The sequence below is a fragment of the Saccostrea cucullata genome, unplaced genomic scaffold, assembly GCF_032062105.1.
Source record: "Saccostrea cucullata isolate Sc308-1 unplaced genomic scaffold, CSIRO_AGI_Scuc_v1 ctg192, whole genome shotgun sequence".
Classification (NCBI taxonomy): domain Eukaryota; kingdom Metazoa; phylum Mollusca; class Bivalvia; order Ostreida; family Ostreidae; genus Saccostrea; species Saccostrea cuccullata.
The window spans coordinates 372,849-394,181 of NW_026932625.1; the positions used below are offsets into that span (position 1 = coordinate 372,849).

At 34.7% G+C, this 21,333-nt stretch overlaps 3 protein-coding genes across 8 annotated transcripts in view; 2 read left to right on the plus strand and 1 right to left on the minus strand.

Moving 5' to 3' along the window:
- Window positions 1–7,471, plus strand: part of LOC134235677 (girdin-like) — a 37,215-nt gene extending 29,744 nt beyond the window's left edge. For 2 of the 6 annotated variants that reach the window (XM_062717817.1, XM_062717822.1), the window contains 6 exons: window positions 552–609; window positions 751–835; window positions 1,408–1,551; window positions 2,010–2,105; window positions 3,433–3,563; window positions 3,767–7,471. In XM_062717817.1, the coding sequence (XP_062573801.1) occupies window positions 552–609; window positions 751–835; window positions 1,408–1,551; window positions 2,010–2,105; window positions 3,433–3,563; window positions 3,767–5,248 (1,996 nt within the window). In that variant the 3' untranslated portion in view covers window positions 5,249–7,471. The remainder of the gene's footprint in view (window positions 1–551; window positions 610–750; window positions 836–1,407; window positions 1,552–2,009; window positions 2,106–3,432; window positions 3,564–3,766) is intronic. The other 4 variants (XM_062717818.1, XM_062717819.1, XM_062717820.1 and 1 more) reach the window with 4 other exon arrangements.
- A 3,886-nt stretch (window positions 7,472–11,357) lies between these two features.
- Window positions 11,358–17,649, minus strand: LOC134235679 (histone acetyltransferase KAT5-like). Its single transcript, XM_062717824.1, has 12 exons — window positions 17,477–17,649; window positions 17,156–17,213; window positions 16,803–16,871; window positions 16,409–16,566; window positions 15,929–15,994; window positions 14,457–14,600; window positions 13,867–13,950; window positions 13,458–13,547; window positions 13,198–13,338; window positions 12,893–12,986; window positions 12,608–12,770; window positions 11,358–12,312 (listed from the first exon to the last, which is right to left on the minus strand). Exons 1-12 carry the CDS (start codon window positions 17,495–17,497, stop codon window positions 12,096–12,098), a joined length of 1,305 nt encoding a protein of 434 aa, XP_062573808.1. The 5' UTR covers window positions 17,498–17,649; the 3' UTR covers window positions 11,358–12,095.
- A 152-nt stretch (window positions 17,650–17,801) lies between these two features.
- Window positions 17,802–21,177, plus strand: LOC134235696 (DNA-directed RNA polymerase III subunit RPC6-like). Its single transcript, XM_062717844.1, has 9 exons — window positions 17,802–17,935; window positions 18,213–18,330; window positions 18,726–18,793; window positions 19,241–19,308; window positions 19,584–19,696; window positions 19,921–20,064; window positions 20,329–20,436; window positions 20,787–20,972; window positions 21,060–21,177. The coding sequence occupies exons 1-9, from the start codon at window positions 17,880–17,882 to the stop codon at window positions 21,135–21,137; spliced, it is 939 nt and encodes a 312-aa protein (XP_062573828.1). The 5' UTR covers window positions 17,802–17,879; the 3' UTR covers window positions 21,138–21,177.
- The last annotated feature ends 156 nt before the right edge of the window (window positions 21,178–21,333 follow it).

The following is a 21,333-nucleotide window of genomic DNA, read 5'->3' on the forward strand; positions in this document are numbered from 1 at the left end:
ATGCTTAATAATCAGTAAAATTGTGAAAAGAAAGTTTTTTACTTTCACTCAGATGAATGGTTTCTCTTCTTTTCCCACTTTGACTGTAATACAGGGTGTAGGGGGTGTTAAAAATTGATATCGTGAAAAGCGTCTGAAGTAAACATTTTATCTTTTGTTACCAATTAGTGTTCAGTCAAAGGTTGGAAGGTGAGTTTATAGGAGAAGTAGAATGGGAATCTGATTAAAAAAACAATGTAGACTGATCTGGGTTGTAACAAAATTTTGATAGTTTAGATTTTTATCTTCATTTAACATTAGATATTTGCTTTATAATTAACTTTTAAAGAAGTTTACTTAAGAATGGAGATTGAGTATTGGTTAATTTATTATGTTTGGGGCAGGGGTTAAATGGTGGGAGTTTATTTTTTTTAATAGGAAAAAGACTGACTAAGAATCAAAGCAAAAGGTTTAAAGAGAACAAACAAAAATAAATGAGTTGTTGATTCAGCATGGAATGATCCATTAACTGTAACTGAACTTCACTGAATTGTCAATTTGATTTTTTACAGGAACAGGGGTCTAGGAGCTCGAATCGCAAGAAAGGCTGCTAGAATTTTTGCCACCAAAGTAAGGGCTTTAAATAAATATTTTAAATTTATTTATGTATTTATACAAGATATTAAGTTTCTGAAGTTTTGATAAAAAAAATTCTGGTTGAAATAGAAATAATTGATTTATTTTGTATGTATATACATGTATATTTTTCAGCACCCCAGAAGTAAAAGCAGAACTAACTTAGCAGAGACCACTGGAGATAACTCACTGCTAGGGGACACAACTGATGGTAGATCAGGTGAGTGATCTCCCTTTGATTTGTGTTTTGCTAGGCAGCCTCTCCTTACCTTCACTGTTAGACAGATTACCCCAGATATAAAGAATCACTCAGAATAATTACTGGAACTGATATGGCATTTAAAAAATGTAGATGAATTATTTTTTTTTTCTTGGAAACTTAAAATATAAGTTTATATATAAAATATCTTCAAATGTTAAAGTAAAGTGTGGAAATAACTTTTTTATGCCAAATATTAAAGTGTGCACAAGAAATAAATCACAAAATCTCATGATTAACTAGCTGTAACAGTGCTCATACTGACTGCATGTTCAGTGAATACATAATATATTAATTAGTATTTCTAGAGATAGAGTTCACCATAGGGCACATTTCTTCTTCCATTTCATGAAGTTGGATACATTCTGAAAAATCTTAAGAACATTTCAAACATCTTCACAAGATATTGTACCTCCCATTCATGCTCATGCTATATCAGCTTGATATGGTTAGTAACGATTCCATTAATGGTGTCCTTTCCTATATCAGCTGGTTAGTAACGTTTACATTAATGGTGTCCTTTCCTATATCAGAGCTGCAATCCAGTCGCCCGGTTAGTATGTGGAACATTACTGATGAGCCATCACTAGCAAAACAAAACACCAGTCTGGCCAAATCAGCTGGTGCCCTCAATCAGTCTGATAAAATTGGGGAGGGACCGTCGTTCTCCTCCAGAGGTAAAGCCTTCCTAGGGTTTCTACTTTAACTGACTGTTTCTCTTAGTTTACAATGAAGACTTAATAACCCTGAATGCAGTTCTTTTTGTTTTCTGCAGCTAAGTTTTAGAGAATTTTAATTTTAGTTTGGAGTTTTTTTTATTAGATTTGGTTTTGGTTGAGCATTGTTTACATTCATTTTCTTTTCATTTCCATTATCTTAATATCATTTCCTATCAATTCTGTGATTCTCCTGTCAATAGTACATCTTATATACAGATTATATAAGAGCCTATATCACTATGAATTTTCTTCTTATAAATTTCAATTAACTTCAGTTATCCCCCTTTCCTGTTTGCTTGTAGAGAGCTTTGTCTAGAATTAAATGACGGCTTTCGTACGTCTCTCTCATATGTGTTTAGTAGTCAGTTGTGTTGTCTGTGTTCCTAATGCGAATTTATTCTTCCCACAATTCCTAGGAGCCAAATCGGCTGAGGACCTATTAGCGGACTCCACGCGCAGTAACCATGACAAAGAGTCATTTTCCTCTAGTAATTCTACCAATCTGTTGCCAGGTAACAGCAGGACATGGACAAGCTTGGCTTACTGCATGTGTTCATTGTATATTACTTCCCTCATTTAGAGCTTTTTAATGGTGATGGAGGTTTGAACTGTACTGCATGTTAATATTTTCATGTGTACACTATTTATAAATAATATATTGTTTTCAGCATTAAATCAAATACTGTTTTCAGCATAATCTTGGTTTCTTGTTTCCCATTTATCTTCATAGCACATTTTAACTATTCCATTTATATTCATAACCATGCACATTTTCAGCACTAGTACCAGTAAATTCATTTGATTCTTTAGCTGCATATCTTCAGTTAAATTTAGATTTTGTTCAGCATGACTTTTAAGTAGTTAATTTCTGACTGGAATGGAAATTCCCTGAGCTTGCCAACTTCATTTAAAACAAAATTATCAGGAACAATAAAACCACACATTCCTTGCTTGCTTTCACTGCTATTTTTAGTTTTAAAGTACAGCCAATTTTTTATGATTGGCCAGTTAATTACCAATTCTGTTTCTTTTTTTTTTCCTATGTAGAAAGTAATGTTTAAATGGAGCCCAATTTACTTAAAACTTTCTTTTTCTTCCAATTCTTACAATATGGAATTTTTGCAATAATTTTAAAAAAGTAAATTAGTTTGAATTTCCCCCCCTAAAAACTGCAACCATTTAAACAATTTTTATGTGCTAATTCTAAAGCTGACTCCACTAGCTTCATTTTTTTTTTGAAGGGAAGGATGCATACTGAGCATATCTACTAGTTTAAAAAATCTGATTAGCAGTGCTTCAAATAAGATTGGCTGTTGTTTGAAAATATAAAAAAAAAATGTATTTAAAAATGATTGATTTGAACATATTTTATTGTTTAACAAAAAAGGATCAGAAGAAATAATGATTAAAACTCACTTGTGTCAAAGGGGTAAAGGGGGTTCAAGTTTTGTTTGTTACATCAAACATCTATATATATGTATGAAATCACAACGAACAGGTGCTATTTGTTTCTCGATGTCATATGTATACTTTAGCTGTTTCACAAGAATTTTTTAGAGATTCTGATTCATGTCTTTACTGAGTATTTCAGCCATTGACTTATAATAACAATTGTTTTTCTTTTCATGATTCCTAAACATACTGTTCAACATTTGATCTATGTTTTTTTCAAGCCTGATGTTTTTTGCGCCTTTCATATATATATATATATATATATATATATATATATATATATATATATATATATATATATATATATATATATATATAAATATGTTGTGTACTTAGACTGACCAAACATCTACGCGGGCTGACCAGACACGTACTTCTTTATTTCAGGTCTGGGACATCCCGCGATGCTCGGAGATGATGACGATGATGATGGAGGATTCGGATCAGTGGTACAACCAAACGAAATGATGACTCTAGAAGAATTCCTCAACGAGGCCAACAAAGGCTCACCCAAAACAGTATGTACACGTAGTTAATTCATCTGAGCTAATGCACATCTCTTACAACTTAACTATTTGCCCTATGTTTGTTAATGTTTATTAAAAGATTCCATCCCAAATGGAATTTAAAAAGGCACAACAAAATCAGAAGGAATATTTTTTGATGGATTACACATAGAGGAACATGTATGTTATTTTATTGTTGTTTATATTTTTTCTAGAAATCAGCAGAATCCAGGAGTCAGGAAGACACAGAATCCAAGAGCAGTGAGAACTCGGACAACAGTGGAAAGAAGAACTTCAGGAAGCGGCATGCCCCCGCTCCACCCCTGCAGATGTCCACCCCTCCACAAAGTGGTTCTAACCCTCGCATATTCTCATCTATACCTGATGTGGCAGCAGTCTCTTCTCACCTTGACCTCTCCAGAATGTCAAGGATATCCGGAGGCAGCAGTGGGAGTGGCCATGACAGTCGCCCAGACGACCATTCCACCCCCCCTCACAGCATCAGGGGTCACCCCGAAACCTCTACCCCTGCTGTGACGTCCGCCAGCCACCGACTGAATAACGGATCATTTGAGGATCTGAATCAGTGCTCCCCCCTAACGGGAGACACTCGTCGCTTCACTGCCAGCTCTACCCCGTCATCTGCATCCCGCACTCTTCAGTATTCATTTGGAAATTCACCCCAAAATTATTCTGTCCACTCTCCGCAGTCTCGTGAATTACCTCCCACCCCCGCTAACAATTCTGACAGACTAGCACCATCAGATAGACTCGATAGACTTGTGTCCAGCAACCTTCAATCATCTAGTCCTCAAAATAATTATGATTCATCCGTAAGATCAGGGAGTGGACAAGATAGAAGTGGTCAAAATTTATCTGACAAACCCCCTCTATCTCGAGGGTTCACCCCCCAAGGCCCTCAAAACCGGCCTCAAAACTTACACACATCAGGTAAACATGGGCCGTCCCCTAACCCCCAGTACCGCCCCCAGCAAAACTCATACTCCTCATACCCAGGGCCATCACAAAATGGTCCTTACCAGCCCTCATCAGGGTACAGTGAAAATGTGAAAAACCCATCAAACAGTGATAGCAATAGAAGACTGAGCATGCATGAAGCAGGTTCTCAGCAGAATATTTATTCTAGTATTGACGATACGCGGTCTAGAGGGTATAGTTCTTCTCAGACTAATCTCAATAACAGTGGAAACCTCAACAACCATAACAGTGCAAACATAGCAAATGGACCATATAGGAACCCCTCAAGTGAGGAGAGCCATTATGCCAGAATTCAGAGAATTGAGAGACCTAAATCAGTCCCTCCAGGTGTTATGAACCAGCAGTCTCCCTCAAAGAATGACAATATGTATTCTCAGCCCAACAAAACGCCTCCCGTACCCCCACCAAGGCGACTCAAGGACAGTACTACAGCCACACGGTTACTACGGGAACCATCGCAAGGTCACCCATCACAAGGTCGTCATATCATAGCCAGCAGGAACTCCACTCCCCCTAGTGGTAACTCAAGGCAGCTACCACAAGGGGGAATAACTCGTTCTCAGACTTCAATGGGTGTCAGAATTGGCCCCCCTGTTAAACAGGTCAACAACACCCCACCACCCCCAAAAGTCATGAACAACGAACCCAAAGATCCAAAGGAGAAGAATTCAGTATGGTACGAGTATGGGTGTGTTTGATATCCACTTTATTGTTTGACAATGCATAGTATATCTAGTGTGTGTGTTTTAGTGGGAAGTTGTATATCAGAGTATTGTATTAGGATAAATGGCACATTTTATAGGGGGTTCATACTGTTTTCACTCAATTTCTTTATGGTAGGCGGTGTTACCAAGGTTATGGGGAATTCACTAACTTTTTGTAATCTATAAATTGTATATTTTGCAATAGGTAGCATGCTTTATATTACCTTTTTTTTTTTAAAAATAAAATTGGATATTATCAAAAAAAGTTCTTTGGAAAATTGATTTTTTTTTTTTACAATTTTCTTATTAAACTAACCAGCCCAAAATATTCTCATAGTTTTAATTATTTTTTTTTTTTAAATTTCATTTTATTTTGGATGAATTTGTAGCTGAATGTGGATTTTTCTTTTTCCAGCAGGGCAACAAGGTGTTAATGCATGTCATCACAGGATCTGGTATAGATTGTCTCCCTTTGAAGGAGTGGCATTAAGTTCGAATCACACATATTTATTGTTTGCATGCTTCACTGTAGTCATCTCTAGCTTGCACTGCTTCAGTATTATCTGACATTTATCTACAAAAAATAAAATCAGAGTTGATTCTTAAACTTTCAGCACCTGAAGAGTTTGATAGATAATTCACTCTCAATATTTTTATTTTTCTGGCTTTTTGTTCCTTTTTCTGTTTTTAACCTAGTATAAAAAATGTTCAGGTGCTAGATTTGGATTGTTTTGACCTTGTTAATCCTCACTTGTAGAATTCTGACCATAATCTTGGTGACATTAATGTAGCCACACTATTATACAGAGAACTGCTTCAGAAACTAATTTATATTTCAAGGGAAGTAATCAGTGAAGTGTGTAGTTTGGCTGCTAATATCCTTGCATGTAGCATGGTAACCATTTTTTGTTTACCATTTAAGTTTACAAATTTACATATAACTTAATACATGAATGACTTTCATACATTGTGAATTTTACTTTTCCATCTTTCCAATATTTTCCATTATGTTGTACAATCTTTATTACTGGAACATTTATGTGCACAGATATTAAAAAAAAGAATAATTTATTTGGATACAGATTATTATATAAATGGCTTTGCTCTTATAAATGTGATAGTATCAAATGTACTTAATTATATACTTTTTAATTTACTGTACAATGGGATTTTCATTGGTTAGTAGTACAGTATTTATAAAATGACCTAGTGTTCTCAGTATTGTTACAAATCTTACCACACCATTTCCTCGAGCTCAATGCACACTATACAAAATACATACTCTTCTCTACTCTGCATTCCTAGAACATAGCACTCAGTATTGCACAAAAGTACTTATAAACATACATATACAGTACATCTAAACTTATGTACTCAAGTCTCAGGCAGTTTTAATCCTGATTGTGTATTTGTTAGACTATGATATAAATTTGTTGCCAGTATACTTAAGCAGTTATTTTTCTTACTTGTGGAAAATTTACATTCCAACTTTGATATGTGATAACCGTACAGGGTTGTGATTAACCTTCATATACACAAGCAAAATGTTATATCGTGTGCCTTATATATTTTCTTATCTTCGATTTAACAAAAAGTTGCATCTGAAAAGGCATACTAGGGTGATCTCGTGTGTAATTCTACAAATCCACTGTACTTATTCTGATCATTTTTTCCAGGGTATTAACATCAATGTACTTTTTGCTCTTGTATTTCATAATTCCATCCAAAAAAAGGCATGCAATTTTCCTTTTTTGTACATTTTTTATCCTCCCCCTACAATTGCTTTTCACACACAAATCCGTCCAGCTTGATTATTCATCTAGTCCCCAGGTGCTTGTTAGATGCATTTTGGAGTGTTTTGCTCATGGATGTACACTGCATTTAGCAATACAAGTGTGTAATATCTAGACTTTCTTACATGGACTAGGTTTCCAAAGCATCACAGGGACATACAGACCATTTTACTTTTTATGATTATATTTAATGAGTGTCTCATCAATTGATGTTTACTGTTGCTTTCTTTTAAAAAGTGAAAAATTCTTTACAACTGGAAATATATTTTTTTATGTTTATTATTGGCAATACATATACTTTTGAAATGTACTAAAAAATCATGCTCATAAATTGTATAGTTAATTTTGTACATATGTATTGTTTATTTGTACAAAATGTTAATTTATGTCTCCTTTGAGTACAATTAAATATGGTCCAAAGAGATCCATTTCTTTTCTTATTTTTTGCTACAGTCCATGGTTTTCCAATTAACAACTTGTATTACAAAGTAGGTTAGTGATAAACAAGTTGTTGAAACAGGAAAATCAGCACTCTCATTTCAAGTTTTCAATTCAAACAATTTTGACGTCTGCAAATACAACCATAACAGGTGAAGAAAATGTTGGCTAGATGGACTTGAACCTGGGACCTCCCACTGATTGTCGGGGTGCTTTTCCACTGACCTGCTTTAGGCCATCCTTAAAAAATTTTTTTTTTGCGGTAACGCGCCTCATCATTTTAGGTGTGGGTAGGTAGGTAGGCTTATTATTTTTTTTTTTTTTGGAGACAAAAAGTCAGAATTAAATTTCGATTATATAGAGGTATTAACTATGTCTTAGATTTCACTTTAAGTTACTAATCAAACAAGAAAATTAAGGCATTCTTAATGAATCCAATCTTTTATTGTTCAAATATCAGAACACATCAGTTCTTTTTTAAAAACGGTGTCTACAGGTGCAATGGGGACGTAAAAAAATGTCAATAGGATAAAATTAGAAAATGGATATGTAAAAAAAAAAAAAAAAAAAAAAAAATTTTTGAACCCATAAAAAAAATCCAGTAGGGTGGATTTTGGTGAGTCGGTCGCGTTACCGCAAAAAAACAATTTTTTGAGGATGGCCTTAGAGTCACAAAGTAAGAAGTTGATCCTTATGTCCTGGGTTCAAATCCCACTGTGGGACTTGGAGACAGGTCCTTCTGATGAGAGCAAGGTCCCACGTCGCAATAAGTGCTGGCACCAAACAAATCCCTCCCTGCTCAATGGCCCTGAGTGCCGAGTATAAGACAAACTTTGTAGCCCTCCACCGGCGAGTGATGGCGTCTCCATATGAGTGAAAAATTCACCAAGTGGGACATTAACCCCCTTCCCAGCAGTCACGCATTTTAACGCATATACCACTTCCTATTTCTAACACAAAATCACATATATACCGTTTCCCCGCAATCATGCATTTTCATGCACTTTAAAAGTCATGTAATCATCAAAGTATTGCCAAATTCCTTCTATTTCATACTTGCTGGAATCTCAAAAAATCAGAAGAGTTATTTTTAGCTCACCTGAGCTGAAAGCTCAAGTGAGCTTTTCTGATCACATTTTGTCCGGCGTCCGTCTGTCTGTCCGTCTGTCCGTCTGTCTGTAAACTTTTCACATTTTCGACTTCTTCTCAAGAACCGCTGGGCCAATTTCAACCAAACTTGCCACAAAGTATCCTTGGGTGGAGGGGATTCAGGTTTGTTCAAATGAAGGGCCACGCCCTCTTTCAAGGGGAGATAATTGGGAATTAATGAAAATTTGGTGGCATATTTAAAAAATCTTCTTCTCAAAAACCACTGTACCAAGAAAGATGAAACTTGGAGAAACATCCTCAGGTAATGTAGATTCAAGTTTGTTCAAATCATGACCCCTGGGGGTAGGGCGGGGCCAAAATGGCCAACCAAAGTTTTACATAGAAATATATAGGTAAATTCTTTAAAAATCTTCTTCTCAAGAATGACAAAGCCATAATTCATCATATTTATATGGAAGCATGCTCAGGTAGTGAAGATTCAAGTTTGTTCAAATCATGACCCCCGGGGGTAGGGCGGGGCCAAAATGGCCGACCACAGGTCAACCTAGAGATATAACTGACACTTCATTACATAAGTTCGTTACTACTATGACAAAGCCATAATTCATCATATTTATATGGAAGCATGTTCAGGTAGTGTAGATTCAAGTTTGTTCAAATCATGACCCCCGGGGGTAGGGCTGGGCCAAAATGGCCTACCAAAGTTTTACATAGAAATATATAGGAAAATTCTTTAAAAATCTTCTTCTCAAGAATGACAAAGCCATAATTCATCATATTTATATGGAAGCATGTTCAGGTAGTGTAGATTCAAGTTTGTTCAAATCATGACCCCCGGGGGGGCCAAAATGGCCGACCAAAGTTTTACATAGAAATATATAGGTAAATTCTTTAAAAATCTTCTTCTCAAGTATGACAAAGCCATAATTCATCATATTTATATGGAAGCATGTTCAGGTAGTGTAGATTCAAGTTTGTTATGAAGGGCGGGGCCAAAATGGCCGATCAAAGTTTTACATAGAAATATATAGGAAAATTCTTTAAAAATCTTCTTCTCAAGAATGACAAAGCCATAATTCATCATATTAATATGGAAGCATGCTCAGGTAGCGTAGATTCAAGTTTGTTCAAATCATGACCCCCGGGGGTAGGGCGGGGCCAAAATGGCCGACCAAAGTTTAACAAAGAAATATATAGGAAAATTTTTTAAAGATCTACTTCTCAAGAATGACAAAGCCATAATTCATCATATTTATATGGATTAGCATGCTCAGGTAGTGTAGATTCAAATTTGTTCAAATCATGACCCCCGGGGGTAGGGTGGGGCCAAAATGGCCGACCAAAGTTTTATATAGAAAAATATTGGAAAATTCTTTAAAAATTCAAGAATGACAAAGCCATAATTCATCATATTTATATGGAAGCATTGTTAGGGCAGGGCCAAAATGGCCGCCAAAGTTTTTAAAGATATATATGGCACAAATTCACAAAAATGAAGTTTTGTTAGGAGTTTACAAACCGTAAACTATAGTTAACAACGTTAATCTATATTTCACGTCTGTAAACCATAGTTAACGCGATAATCTATGTTTCACAACCGTAAACTATACTTAACACCGAAAACAATCATTTGCTATTGCAAAACATAGATTATCTGATAAATACAGTTTCACGATTTGTAAAGTATAGTTTACAAACCGTTAACTATCTGATAAATATAGTTTCACAATTTGTGAAACTATGATTAACAACTCTTAACTATAGGGATACAAACGTGAATCTATGTTTATCAACAAAATCTATTGTTAACGCTTTATTAAAGTCAGATAAACTTAAATTAACATGGCACCTGATCCCGCATCGGTAACTATAGTTTAGGGTTTGTAAACTATAGTTTACAGTCGATAAACCTAGTTTATCAATTGTGAAACTATGATTATCTCATTTTTGTGAATTTGGCGTGCCATAGATATATATAGGAAAATTCTTTAACAATCATTTTCTAAAAAATAGCAAATCCAGGATTGGTCATGGGACTACTTTTGGATGTAAACTTTACAATAAAAAGCCATTTTGTACTTTTTTCTACCCTTAGTGCTCAGGTGAGCGATGTGGCCCATGGGCCTCTTGTTTATTTAAATAATACGTCACAATATTATTTATGCTCAACTTCAGAGAAACTTGTGCTATGCTAAAAAGTGCTTGCAGGGAAATGGTAAAAACATATTTCTATAATGTGAACATAAAGTGTATGTTGCGTAACAATTCGGTAAGTTGTAAAGAGTTAAACAACATACAATTAATCTTCCACTGACCTTACGCCAATGTACCCGATCCCTTTTAATCTATCGTATATCAAGTCAAATTCTGATGGACAATTTCATACTATAATTGTTAGGCAATACAGAACGGTGACTATGGTGCAAGGGATGCTTACTCCTCCATGGCATCTGATCCCACCTCTGATGATTGGTTCCTGTTTGCTGCTCCTGATTTGTATTGTTTAAATTAGCCCTGAAGTTTACTGTTAGCAATACAGAACGGGACTATGGTGGGCGGAGCTACTTTCCGTTCTGTATTAGCCCTGTATACATGTACCGTATACTATTTGCCAACTATTCTGTATCTAAAATACAGCACGGTCTAAAAATAAATCTGATTCAATTTCAATATCGCACGAGTCTCCACCCCCAAATTTGTATCTACGATACAGAACCTGTCTCGTTCTCTAAATAATACTAGTCATTTTCTCCATATACCACCCACTAACCTGTATATGTCTTGGTTCCTTATGCATTATGCTAGAACAAGAAAGTGAACCAAGACTATACCTACAGTGTTCATGACATGTATCTTCTGGCATTTCCTTGTTTATTATGTATAATCTGTGCATGGATTCCCTGTGTACAGGAACATTTATAGAAATCTAGTATTCTCTGCATATATAGGTACAGGACTAGTTCTCCATATAAATCTGTACTTAGTAAGTCACAGAGAGATACTCCATCCAATGTCACAAGTGTTTGAACATATATAAAACTGCTACTTTACCATAATCTTAAAATTTAAAATATGATGTCATTCATTTTATTTATTTATTAGTTAACATGACAAATATACTGGAAAACAATTGATCCACAAAAGAGACTGTCTAAAAGGAAACCATGTGAAACTTCTGCCAATTCATTTATAAAAATTCAAATAACAAATTTCATTTACCCTAAACATGCTAAATGACATTAGTTAAATTTTTATATGAAAATCAAAAAAAATCTTGCATCTCTCCATAAAAAGCTAACACTGTTTTTAATCACTCATAAAAGATGATGATGTTGGTCACTCAATGCAAGCTGACTGAAGTGGACAACCAATCAGATGGTATTTTACAACTTATCACATTCTCCATCAATCAGAACTTGAATCATCATTTCCCAAGCTTACACATTCTCCACCAATTGGACGACTTCTCTCACCACTTTCCACCAATCAGACGACTTCTCTCACCACTTCCCCCGTTTGCTCCAGTCTTTAGGCTGCCAGTGTAGACACTTGGGGTCGATTCGTACCTTGCGTTTTTCCATAGCTTTCATCTGAGTGTCAATCTGTTCGTGAGACAGAGTGATGATATACTGCCCCTTGTAATAGTTAATCAGGTTTAAGTGTTGTAAGGTGGATATCACATCCTCTTTTTTGATGCTTGTCATTTCTGAGATTTCGCTGAAATATGTAAGTATGTCAACTTCAGTATACATAATTTTTTTTAAAACATCTGTAGTATAAAGTTTCACATAAAACAAACGAAAATAAATAATTATGTATATAACGGACAGTATTTTAAAATCATACGTATTTTCATTTTTTTTTGGCAGGATCCATATTTTAGCACTTGTATTTTCTCTACATACACATGTACATTACTTACTCCTGATCACTGTTAAAATATGAATATGCTACATTTAAATTGTATTGGAAAATATTCTGTTTAATTTTGAGTTGTCAATCAATTCCTTACTTGATGGTGACCACCGCTCTATCGTTTCCCTCTGAAGGCGTCATGTTGATGAGGATTTCCAGCAGAGTCTGAGACCAATAGCTTCTGTAGGACAGCAGGCCGAGGTCAGACAGGGGCTTCTCCGGAGATCCCGTCTTACCCTCACACTTAGACAGCTCGTAACCTTCAAAAACAAAGACAACAGAATGTCACACGAACTACCAAAGGATACAACTTGGAATTCAATCAGAACCCATAGGGTAACTATGTTTTTATGGAGTGCTGGAACTATGAAAAGGTACCTACTGAATTCTATGAGGAGTTTTCCAAATCCTTTCTTCTGGTAGGGAGGTAGAGTAAGAATACAGGCCACATTGTAATCCTCTGTCGACTCCTTCTCCTACAATCAGAATTAACATGTACCAGGGGTAAATGTGCATTATTATCTCTTTTTGAAAGAGAAAGTGCAGAGTAGATTCAAGATGTAGCAAAATCTTTTTCCCATTTTATTTTTTGTCATTAAACCGAGTCTCAAAGTTATATTGCTCAGCTTTCATAATAATACTAGTGCTCCATGTAAGATGTTAGAGTAATGTAGAAAGAAATCTCACTTTGGAGAAATAGCCCACAATATGGTATCCTTTGACATCTTGTTCACACATTACATAGAAAAGGAAGGGATCTGTGTCATAATACAAAGTCTTGTGATCTAAAAAGAGCTTGGCCAGGAGACAGAGATTCTGAGCATATGCCTGAAAGTTAAAAGATTTTCAAATGTTGAATAAAATCACTGAAATTACAATAGTATCTAAAGCATTCCATACTGAGAAGAATTAAAGTTATCTAAAAGAAAGAAATCAAAAGAAAATACCTTATTTTTCCTCCCATCAATTTCAAAGAATGATATGTTTCCTTTTCTGTAGATTTCATTTCCAGGGGGATATCGTAGGAGGCACTTTTGCTGTAAAAAAAAATACTGTGAAATCACAAATTTCGTGGGGGTTTATTTTTTGTGGTATGAAGAAACCCACGAATTTATGTCCTCCATGAAATGTATTTTTTCACAGATGTTACTACTCTTCATCCACAAAATTAAATCCCTATGAACCAATACTTTTTCCTCAAGCCACGAAAATTTGACCCCTCGAAAATATGTGATTTTACAGAAGTTTAAGTTATTATAAAAAAAAATACAGTGTCTGCAAAGGAGTTAAAATATTCTGAATCAAAATTGAAAAGAATAAGAAGGAAAACATGCACAGTTTATAAATGTTACTTACGATATGTCTTTCTAGGCACTTTTTACTTTTCACATATTTAAGACAAAATTCACAAATGTACAAAATGGGCAATGATGTTAATTCCTGAAAAAAAAAAAATTATATATATAAAAATTGAGATGGTGAGACACGTAGAATCATCATTTTTACTGGCATCAAATAGAAACTTAGTTTGCTGTTCTTGAGAAGATTTTGAAATATTTCTTCCAATATACTATGCAAGTTTGCTTGAAATTGGTCCAGTGGTTTTTGAGAAGTCAAAAAATATGAAAGGTTTACTGAGAATCAAACAAACAAATAATAGGTCGGTAAATCTTTTTCTTATGAATAAAATAGAAGCGGGAGTTTGAAGCCTTTCTCTAAATGTGAATGTAAAGAAGATGGATGATTTTTTTCATGATAACTGGATATATCTGTAACAAAGACATTTTTTCTGGGGATTGAGCCCGGGGCTCTGGCTTGCTAGTCCAGTGCTCTACCAATTGAGCTAAAGGGTTAACCCACTAGCCCATGCTAGTAGGATGCTGTGTATCATACACTACTACATATCCATAAGACAATTACTACCTTCCCAATGTAAATACCATTACCTGAGGGTAAGGGGAGAAGTACCAGGGACGTATTCTATATTTTCCTAATTCTATCATCTCTATATTTTTCATCCTGGTCACTATGTCATCATGGTGTGCTACCATACTTCCTGTTTGTCTAGGTTTCTTAGATCCGTCTTCATTCTGGAAATATTGGCAACTTATAAATGAGCCATTATCAGACAATGTCCCCAAAATAATGTGACATCATAAACAAGCATTTAACAAGGAAAGGATGTAATATATACTACACCATGTTAACTAATCATGCTTCTTTTATCCTAGAAAATTAATGTCAATCCAGGTATTTTATACAAGATTTTGCAAATGAAATAATACTACATTGTCCTTGCACTACAATTAACAGACTAAAATTCTAAATAAAAATAATATTCCAATAGCGTTTAAAAATTGAGTATTTACCAAGACTAAAATATAAAATACAGCCCACTCCTACACCAGGAATGACAAAGAAATAACTTACCAAAGGCAGAGTATTTTGCTGCTGGAGGCCTAGCGTGGGGGTATTATTTCTGCTGCCAGTGGGGGTCGCAAAGGGGTCAGCCTACAAAAAAATTATACATGTATTACTTCACTAGACAACTCTTTACAGATTGACAAACACACGTATCAGCCTTATCTTGTCTACAACACCATGTTACTTTTACTGCTTTATTCTGTTTCCCTGTGTTCACATCTTGTTCACATCTTACCACATTCAGCTGGTTTGAGGAACTGTTTCTACTGGGTGTTGCTGGTTCAGAAATCTGGAATGATTAACTCCTCACAGTCACTATATTCAACCCCAGCACACACATGCTTATTTAAAGAATCACTGTCTAGTTAGTATAGTATGCCAGGGCATCAACGATAGTGGGAAACATGGGATAATTGGCATAACGGGCGAAGCCCATTATGCATAAATTATCCCATGTTTCCCACTATTGTTGATGTCCTTGGCTAACTAGACATGATTCCTTATATTTCCATTTCATTGTGAAATAAAATTGTAGATTTAGACTTTAAAAATGTAGACATAGACTTAAATTACACGAAGACTTCCATGTCAATTTCAATAGTCCTTGCCCACTGACGTCAAACGCATAGGCAGCCACACGAGATTTACATGCATATTTGGCCTCCTTAGCGTCAGACACAGAGACAGATGCGCACAAGATTTGCATGCATATTAGGCCTCCTTAGCTCCTGACCTATCGACCTGCCTAATTTACATTCCGGCAGACTTACCAAGAAATAAACTCCGACAACTTTCAAAGAGTTATCACAGAGAAAAAAATTAGAAATGGAAATATAAAAATATACAAACAAAGAATAACTCAATAAATCTTGACAGAAGACAGTTTTACAGTTGTTTTACACATTACATTATTATTGACAGTATTTATTTATAGATCACAGGTAACACTGATATGTTGAGTAAAGATGGACTTGAATCCGTCCGAGCAGCCTACCTCCGTGTCCTCCCCTCCCTTCCTCTTCCTGTTAACACTGAATTTCTTGTTCCCAGACGAGCCATTCTGCTGCTAGAATTAAATTAAAGTACAGTGAAAATCAGGATGTTTATCACAAAATCTTGTCTAATATGATGCAAATTTCAACTCTCTTTCAGTAATTTCAATTGTTTAAAACATCTAATCCGAAATGTTGTCAAATCTGGCAATTTTTCTGGAACCAGTGGTTTAACTGTATAAATCTATTGATGCATAAACAAAACTAATTTGAACTAATGCACAATGGAACTATGTAATAAAGTTCTGGGAAAGTCTCATCAAATTTTATCCAGTGGATTAGGAGTAGTTGCAGATCAGATATGAGTACACCTGCAGATCAAGAGCACCACCATCACTATATATCCTCAATTTTCAAATGAGAGGTAAAATAATACAGCTATTGAGGGTAACTTTGCACAGAAATAAAGTACATACAAGAACTGTACTTACTACTACTTCTCTCTCGGGGGTACCTGGCCTTGACCCCGTCCCCGTTTTTACCCCTTCCTTCTTTGGTGTCTTTGCCTCCTTGGATGGCTGCGTAAGCTTGGAAATATCCATCCGCTCTTCTGTCACCCATTCATCTAACCTTTTGTTGACTTCATATTAGGGAAAATTTCAAAATAGTATATTACCACTCAGAAAAAAAGCATCAAGCTTTTTTTAAACTCCATGGATTTTTTAAAAATTCTACTGTCTTAGATTTAAAATTTTCTACAAATAATTGTCAGTGAGCTAAAATGTGGTATTCAATTTACAATTTTGAAAGAAAACAAAAAACACAAGTGCTCTTTACAGAATGCTCTCAAGATTATTTCATTTTTTCGATACTCACAGTCATCATAGTGTATGTAGTAGAGATTCTTTCCATTTGTTTCTTTCTTCCCCAAAATCTCAGCCATATCTACCATGGTAAAAATGAAAAATGTAAATTGAAATACCCATATATATAATGGTATAACTTTTGTTGAACATATACTTAATAGGCATACACAACTTTCTTAAAAACTACAAGTTACTACTAAAAATTTCTTTAAATAAAAGTGAAATCTAAATCATATAATTGTAAATTTGAAAAAAAAAAAGATTTATTTAGATCTTTCAACTCTGAGGGCCTTGAAAGGAGAATAAACAATAATATTATATTTTATAGAAATTTTGAAAATCACTAAGAAATTGTTAACATACGCCATCCATCTCCATTTCTCAGCAGCACAGGTAATCTGCATCCTTCCACTATTTCAGACTGAAAATCAATTCACAGAAATGTATAATCTACAAACTATTAATAAAGATACATGTAGATATGGAAGAAAATTCAATTTTTCATCATCTGAAATATTTTAAAAATGAGTTTAAAAATTTAAACAATAATCTAGTAAAAGTGTGTATTTTAAAAGAAAACAACAACGACAACAACAATCTAATTCAACCTTTTCAATCTAACCGAATTACTTCTAGAACAATCTACCAAAACATTTGGAACAACAGATATCCCAAAAAATAAACCTGGGAATCTGTTCCTTTCATATTCGGATTGTGTTTCCTATATCGCCTTCTTCTTTCTTATGACACATACAGCCTTTAAATTCTTTTTTATCCAAATTAACCAAGAGTTTACGTCGTTTCCCTCTTGTTTTCGTTTGTGCCTGTTTCTCTTCAAAAGCAAAATTAGAATGCCGATCCCGATTAATAATATTATTGAACAACCAATCAATTAAAACAAATATAAGAAGCGTAAAGTCAACAATTTTAGTTTTACTGAATTCTTTTTCCATTTCCCGTATTCAATTTTACCCTCAATGAAGTACCAAAAGCAATTCGTTTATAAACATCATATTTTTTTGAAAGTGAAAGTAGCATGCATGCATGACGAAAGTAGCTTGTAACTCTTGTTGTTCCTGATAAACTTATGGCGACAGCAGCAGTTAAGGAAGAACCCCTCGAAGAGGTGGACTATGAAACAAGGTTGTATTAGCTTATTTATGAGATAAAGAGAATTCTTAGTATTGCGATTACAGAATGCAGGGAATTTAGGATTATAGACGTGTAGAACACACAATATTGCAATAGAGACATAAATAGCTTAAAAATACCACGGTATACATCTCTAATTGCAGTAAACATAGTGTGTTGTATTTATCACTACACTCTACAGTGAATACATTTCAACCCAGATTAATTGTTATGATGTAAACTGAAACTGTCTATAACACTTTTAATCACATTCCTATGCTTTTTATAGATTTATAATGCTATGCCAGGCCTCACCAGAGGGTGTTACAGACAATGTTATCCAGAAGGAACTGTCTCAGTGTGACACACAGCAGAGAATGACCATTGTCAACAGGCTACTCTCCATGGTGAGTCATATAACACACAGACAGACAAACAAACAGACACAGCAGAGAATGACAATTGTCAAATGGCTATCTCCATGTTGAGTAACTACACATACAGCTATACAAACTCAAACACACACACACACACACACAGCAGAGAATGACATTGTCAACTGCTAGGCTACTCTCCATGATGAATTGAAACACACAGACAGACACATATGCAACCGAGATTAAATTTCCCATGTCAACACTCAACACATGAATTTCTAACAAGTTTAAAATCACTGGTCTGGTCCATTGCATTTTCTCTCTTATTGTTAAAGAAAAAACAACAGAGAATTAGTTGACCATTACCACGTGTCATGATGCATCAACTACAATAATATTCTAAATAGCAGCATCATGTATTTCAGGGTAAAATAGATCTCTTAAAAAGTGGAAACAAGTTGGTATACAGATTAAAAGATCCTGACACTGCAAGGTGAGAATCAGACTGAACATAATGTTTATAATTTAGGAATAGAAAAAAAATTCAGAAAAAGAACAAGGTGTAGATGGTTCTAGTCGAGTGCAAGAAATTTTTGCGAAAAATATTCGCGATGACAAAACTCTCGCAAATTCAGTATACAGTAATTTGTGAAAAAAAAAATTAAATTCTACTTCTTTCACAGTTTTGGTCAATTTCTCTAAATTGTGATACAAGTTTAAGAAGAAAAAGAGACACAGTATTGTAAAAGTAAACATTTAAAAAAAGTCTTAAGTCCAGGATTTCTTTTCCCTAATATAAGTACAAACAAGTACAGTCTCAATAGAGAAGGGGAAAAAAACTACCTGAAAAATCGCCTAAAAACACTCTATACAGAGGTTTTAACAGCTAGATAGAAATGAAAAAGATACAAAAGGTAAAGTGAATGCTAATTTTTTTCAGCCAAGTGAAGGGAGGTGACAACCAGGAGAAACTGGTGTATCAGATCATTAAAGACGCCGGCAACAAAGGTAAGAAACTGGTGTATCAGATCATTAAAGACGCTGGCAACAAAGGTAAGAAACTGGTGTATCAGATCATTAAAGACGCCGGCAACAAAAATAATGGTTTGATTCACAATCATTAAAGATCCCAGCAACAAAAATAAAGGTGCTGGAAACGAAGGTTTGTTTTATTAGAATAAGATTCTAGCAACAAAATGTTTGTCTGATTATTAAGTAATACATTTTGTATATTAAATATAGATCATGTAACAATTTGATGTGACTTTTATTTTTCTGGACAGGAATTTGGATTAGGGATATAAGATTCAAGTGTAACCTATTGTTAACACAAGTCAACAAGATCCTAAAGAACTTAGAAACCAAGAAACTAATCAAAGCTGTTAAATCTGTGGCAGTAAGTCAAACATTTAATTTAGAAATACTTTATTGATGATGTAGGAGCTGAAACAAAACATTCAATAATGTTTTATATTTAAAGTATCATTTATACAAAATTAGGAGACTCTTAAGATTTGCACTTGTAGTTATTTACTACAATGATTTTAATATCATTTTACTTCCATCCAGATTTGTTTCTTCCATTGTCTGAAGATAAAAATAAACGTTTTTTATTGACAGGCTTCCAAGAAGAAGGTGTATATGTTGTTTAACCTAGAACCAGATCGCTCGGTGACCGGTGGAGCCTGGTACAGTGACCAGGACTTTGAATCAGAATTCGTAGAAGTCCTGAACCAACAGTGTTTTAAATACCTGGAGCAAAGGGTAAAGTTTATCTCACTCCCTTCTGGGTTAACTATCTGTCTTTTTATTTTATATTCAATCTGCAGTGTTAAGCTTACTACAATTATATTTCAGAAGTAGGTGGGGATATTACATTTACTTAAAACAAAAACTGTTTCACCATGAATAATAAACTACTCATTAAAAAAAAAATTTGAGGAACCTGTAAATAATTACTACCGGGTATCTTCAGATATGGAGGAATGTCATTTTATAACAGCAGTGTACATGGTCTTTATTCCTTAGGCTGCCACTGCCAGGGAATCTAAATCGGACCCTATCGCTCAGAGGAATGCTTCTTTCACACCACTTGAAGATGTCTGGAAATATATCTCTGAGCTTGGCATCAGCAAGGTCTGTAGGAGAAATATAATCCAGAATACTTCCTCTTACATACTGGACTATTATATTCTATAGAATGACCTTACTCAGGATGAATTACTCGGACAACTTCTCTGGCATGAAACCATGAAGAATTGCCTCTCTTTATGCAAAAAATTCAAAATTTCACCATCCACATTGTAATGAAGATAACTGTCATATTTGAGAACAAGGTTATTTGTTGATATAATTTTAGTGGTCCTGTTGCAGTGGATCCTTTCTTTACTTTTATTTCATACAGACATTGATAGAAAAAAGTCAGTATGGGATTTTGCTGTAATTCAATCACACCATTATACACCCGTTACCATTTCTTACTACAGGTACAGTTATCGAAGGAGGATATAGAAACTATACTGAACACCCTGATATTTGATGGTAAAGTAGAGCGTTCCCTGGTTGCGGGTCAGTCTACAGCCAGCGGTGATGGTTACATCAAGCTGTACCGGTCAGTTAAACCTCTCATCCCCACTACTGGACTCATGAGGATGCCATGTGGTGCCTGCCCCGTAAGTCATGGATTTATTAATTTTCTGTAAATGTTACTATTCACAATAATGTAGCTGTTGTTGTTTTATATCTTTTCTTGTTTTCAGGTGTTCAACGAGTGTTATGAAGGTGGAGCAGTTTCTCCCACGACCTGTGTTTACATGAAAGAATGGCTAGAGATCTAGCGAGTGTTATTGTTTGTATTTCATATTATTAAAGTTATTACATGTAATACAAACAAGACTTATTTTTTGTTCTCATGTTGATTAAATCATTGTGATTAGCATTATGTCATGTTAAAATTTAATCTGATAGTGGTATTTTAGAAACATTTAGTCATAATAGATAAAGTGCTAAACTTGATTGAATGAGGGAGCATTT

Coding starts and splice junctions, on each gene's coding strand:
- LOC134235679 (XM_062717824.1), bottom strand. CDS start 17,497: ATGAAAGGAACAGATTCCCAG. Junction 17,214..17,476: donor TGAAAGGAACAGATTCCCAG/GTTTATTTTTTG, acceptor ATTGATTTTCAG/TCTGAAATAGTGGAAGGATG. Junction 14,601..15,928: donor AGGGAGGGGAGGACACGGAG/GTAGGCTGCTCG, acceptor CAATATTTCCAG/AATGAAGACGGATCTAAGAA.
- LOC134235696 (XM_062717844.1), top strand. CDS start 17,880: ATGGCGACAGCAGCAGTTAAGGAAGAACCCCTCGAAGAGGTGGACTAT. Junction 18,794..19,240: donor AAAGATCCTGACACTGCAAG/GTGAGAATCAGA, acceptor AATTTTTTTCAG/CCAAGTGAAGGGAGGTGACA. Junction 20,437..20,786: donor CTGAGCTTGGCATCAGCAAG/GTCTGTAGGAGA, acceptor TTCTTACTACAG/GTACAGTTATCGAAGGAGGA.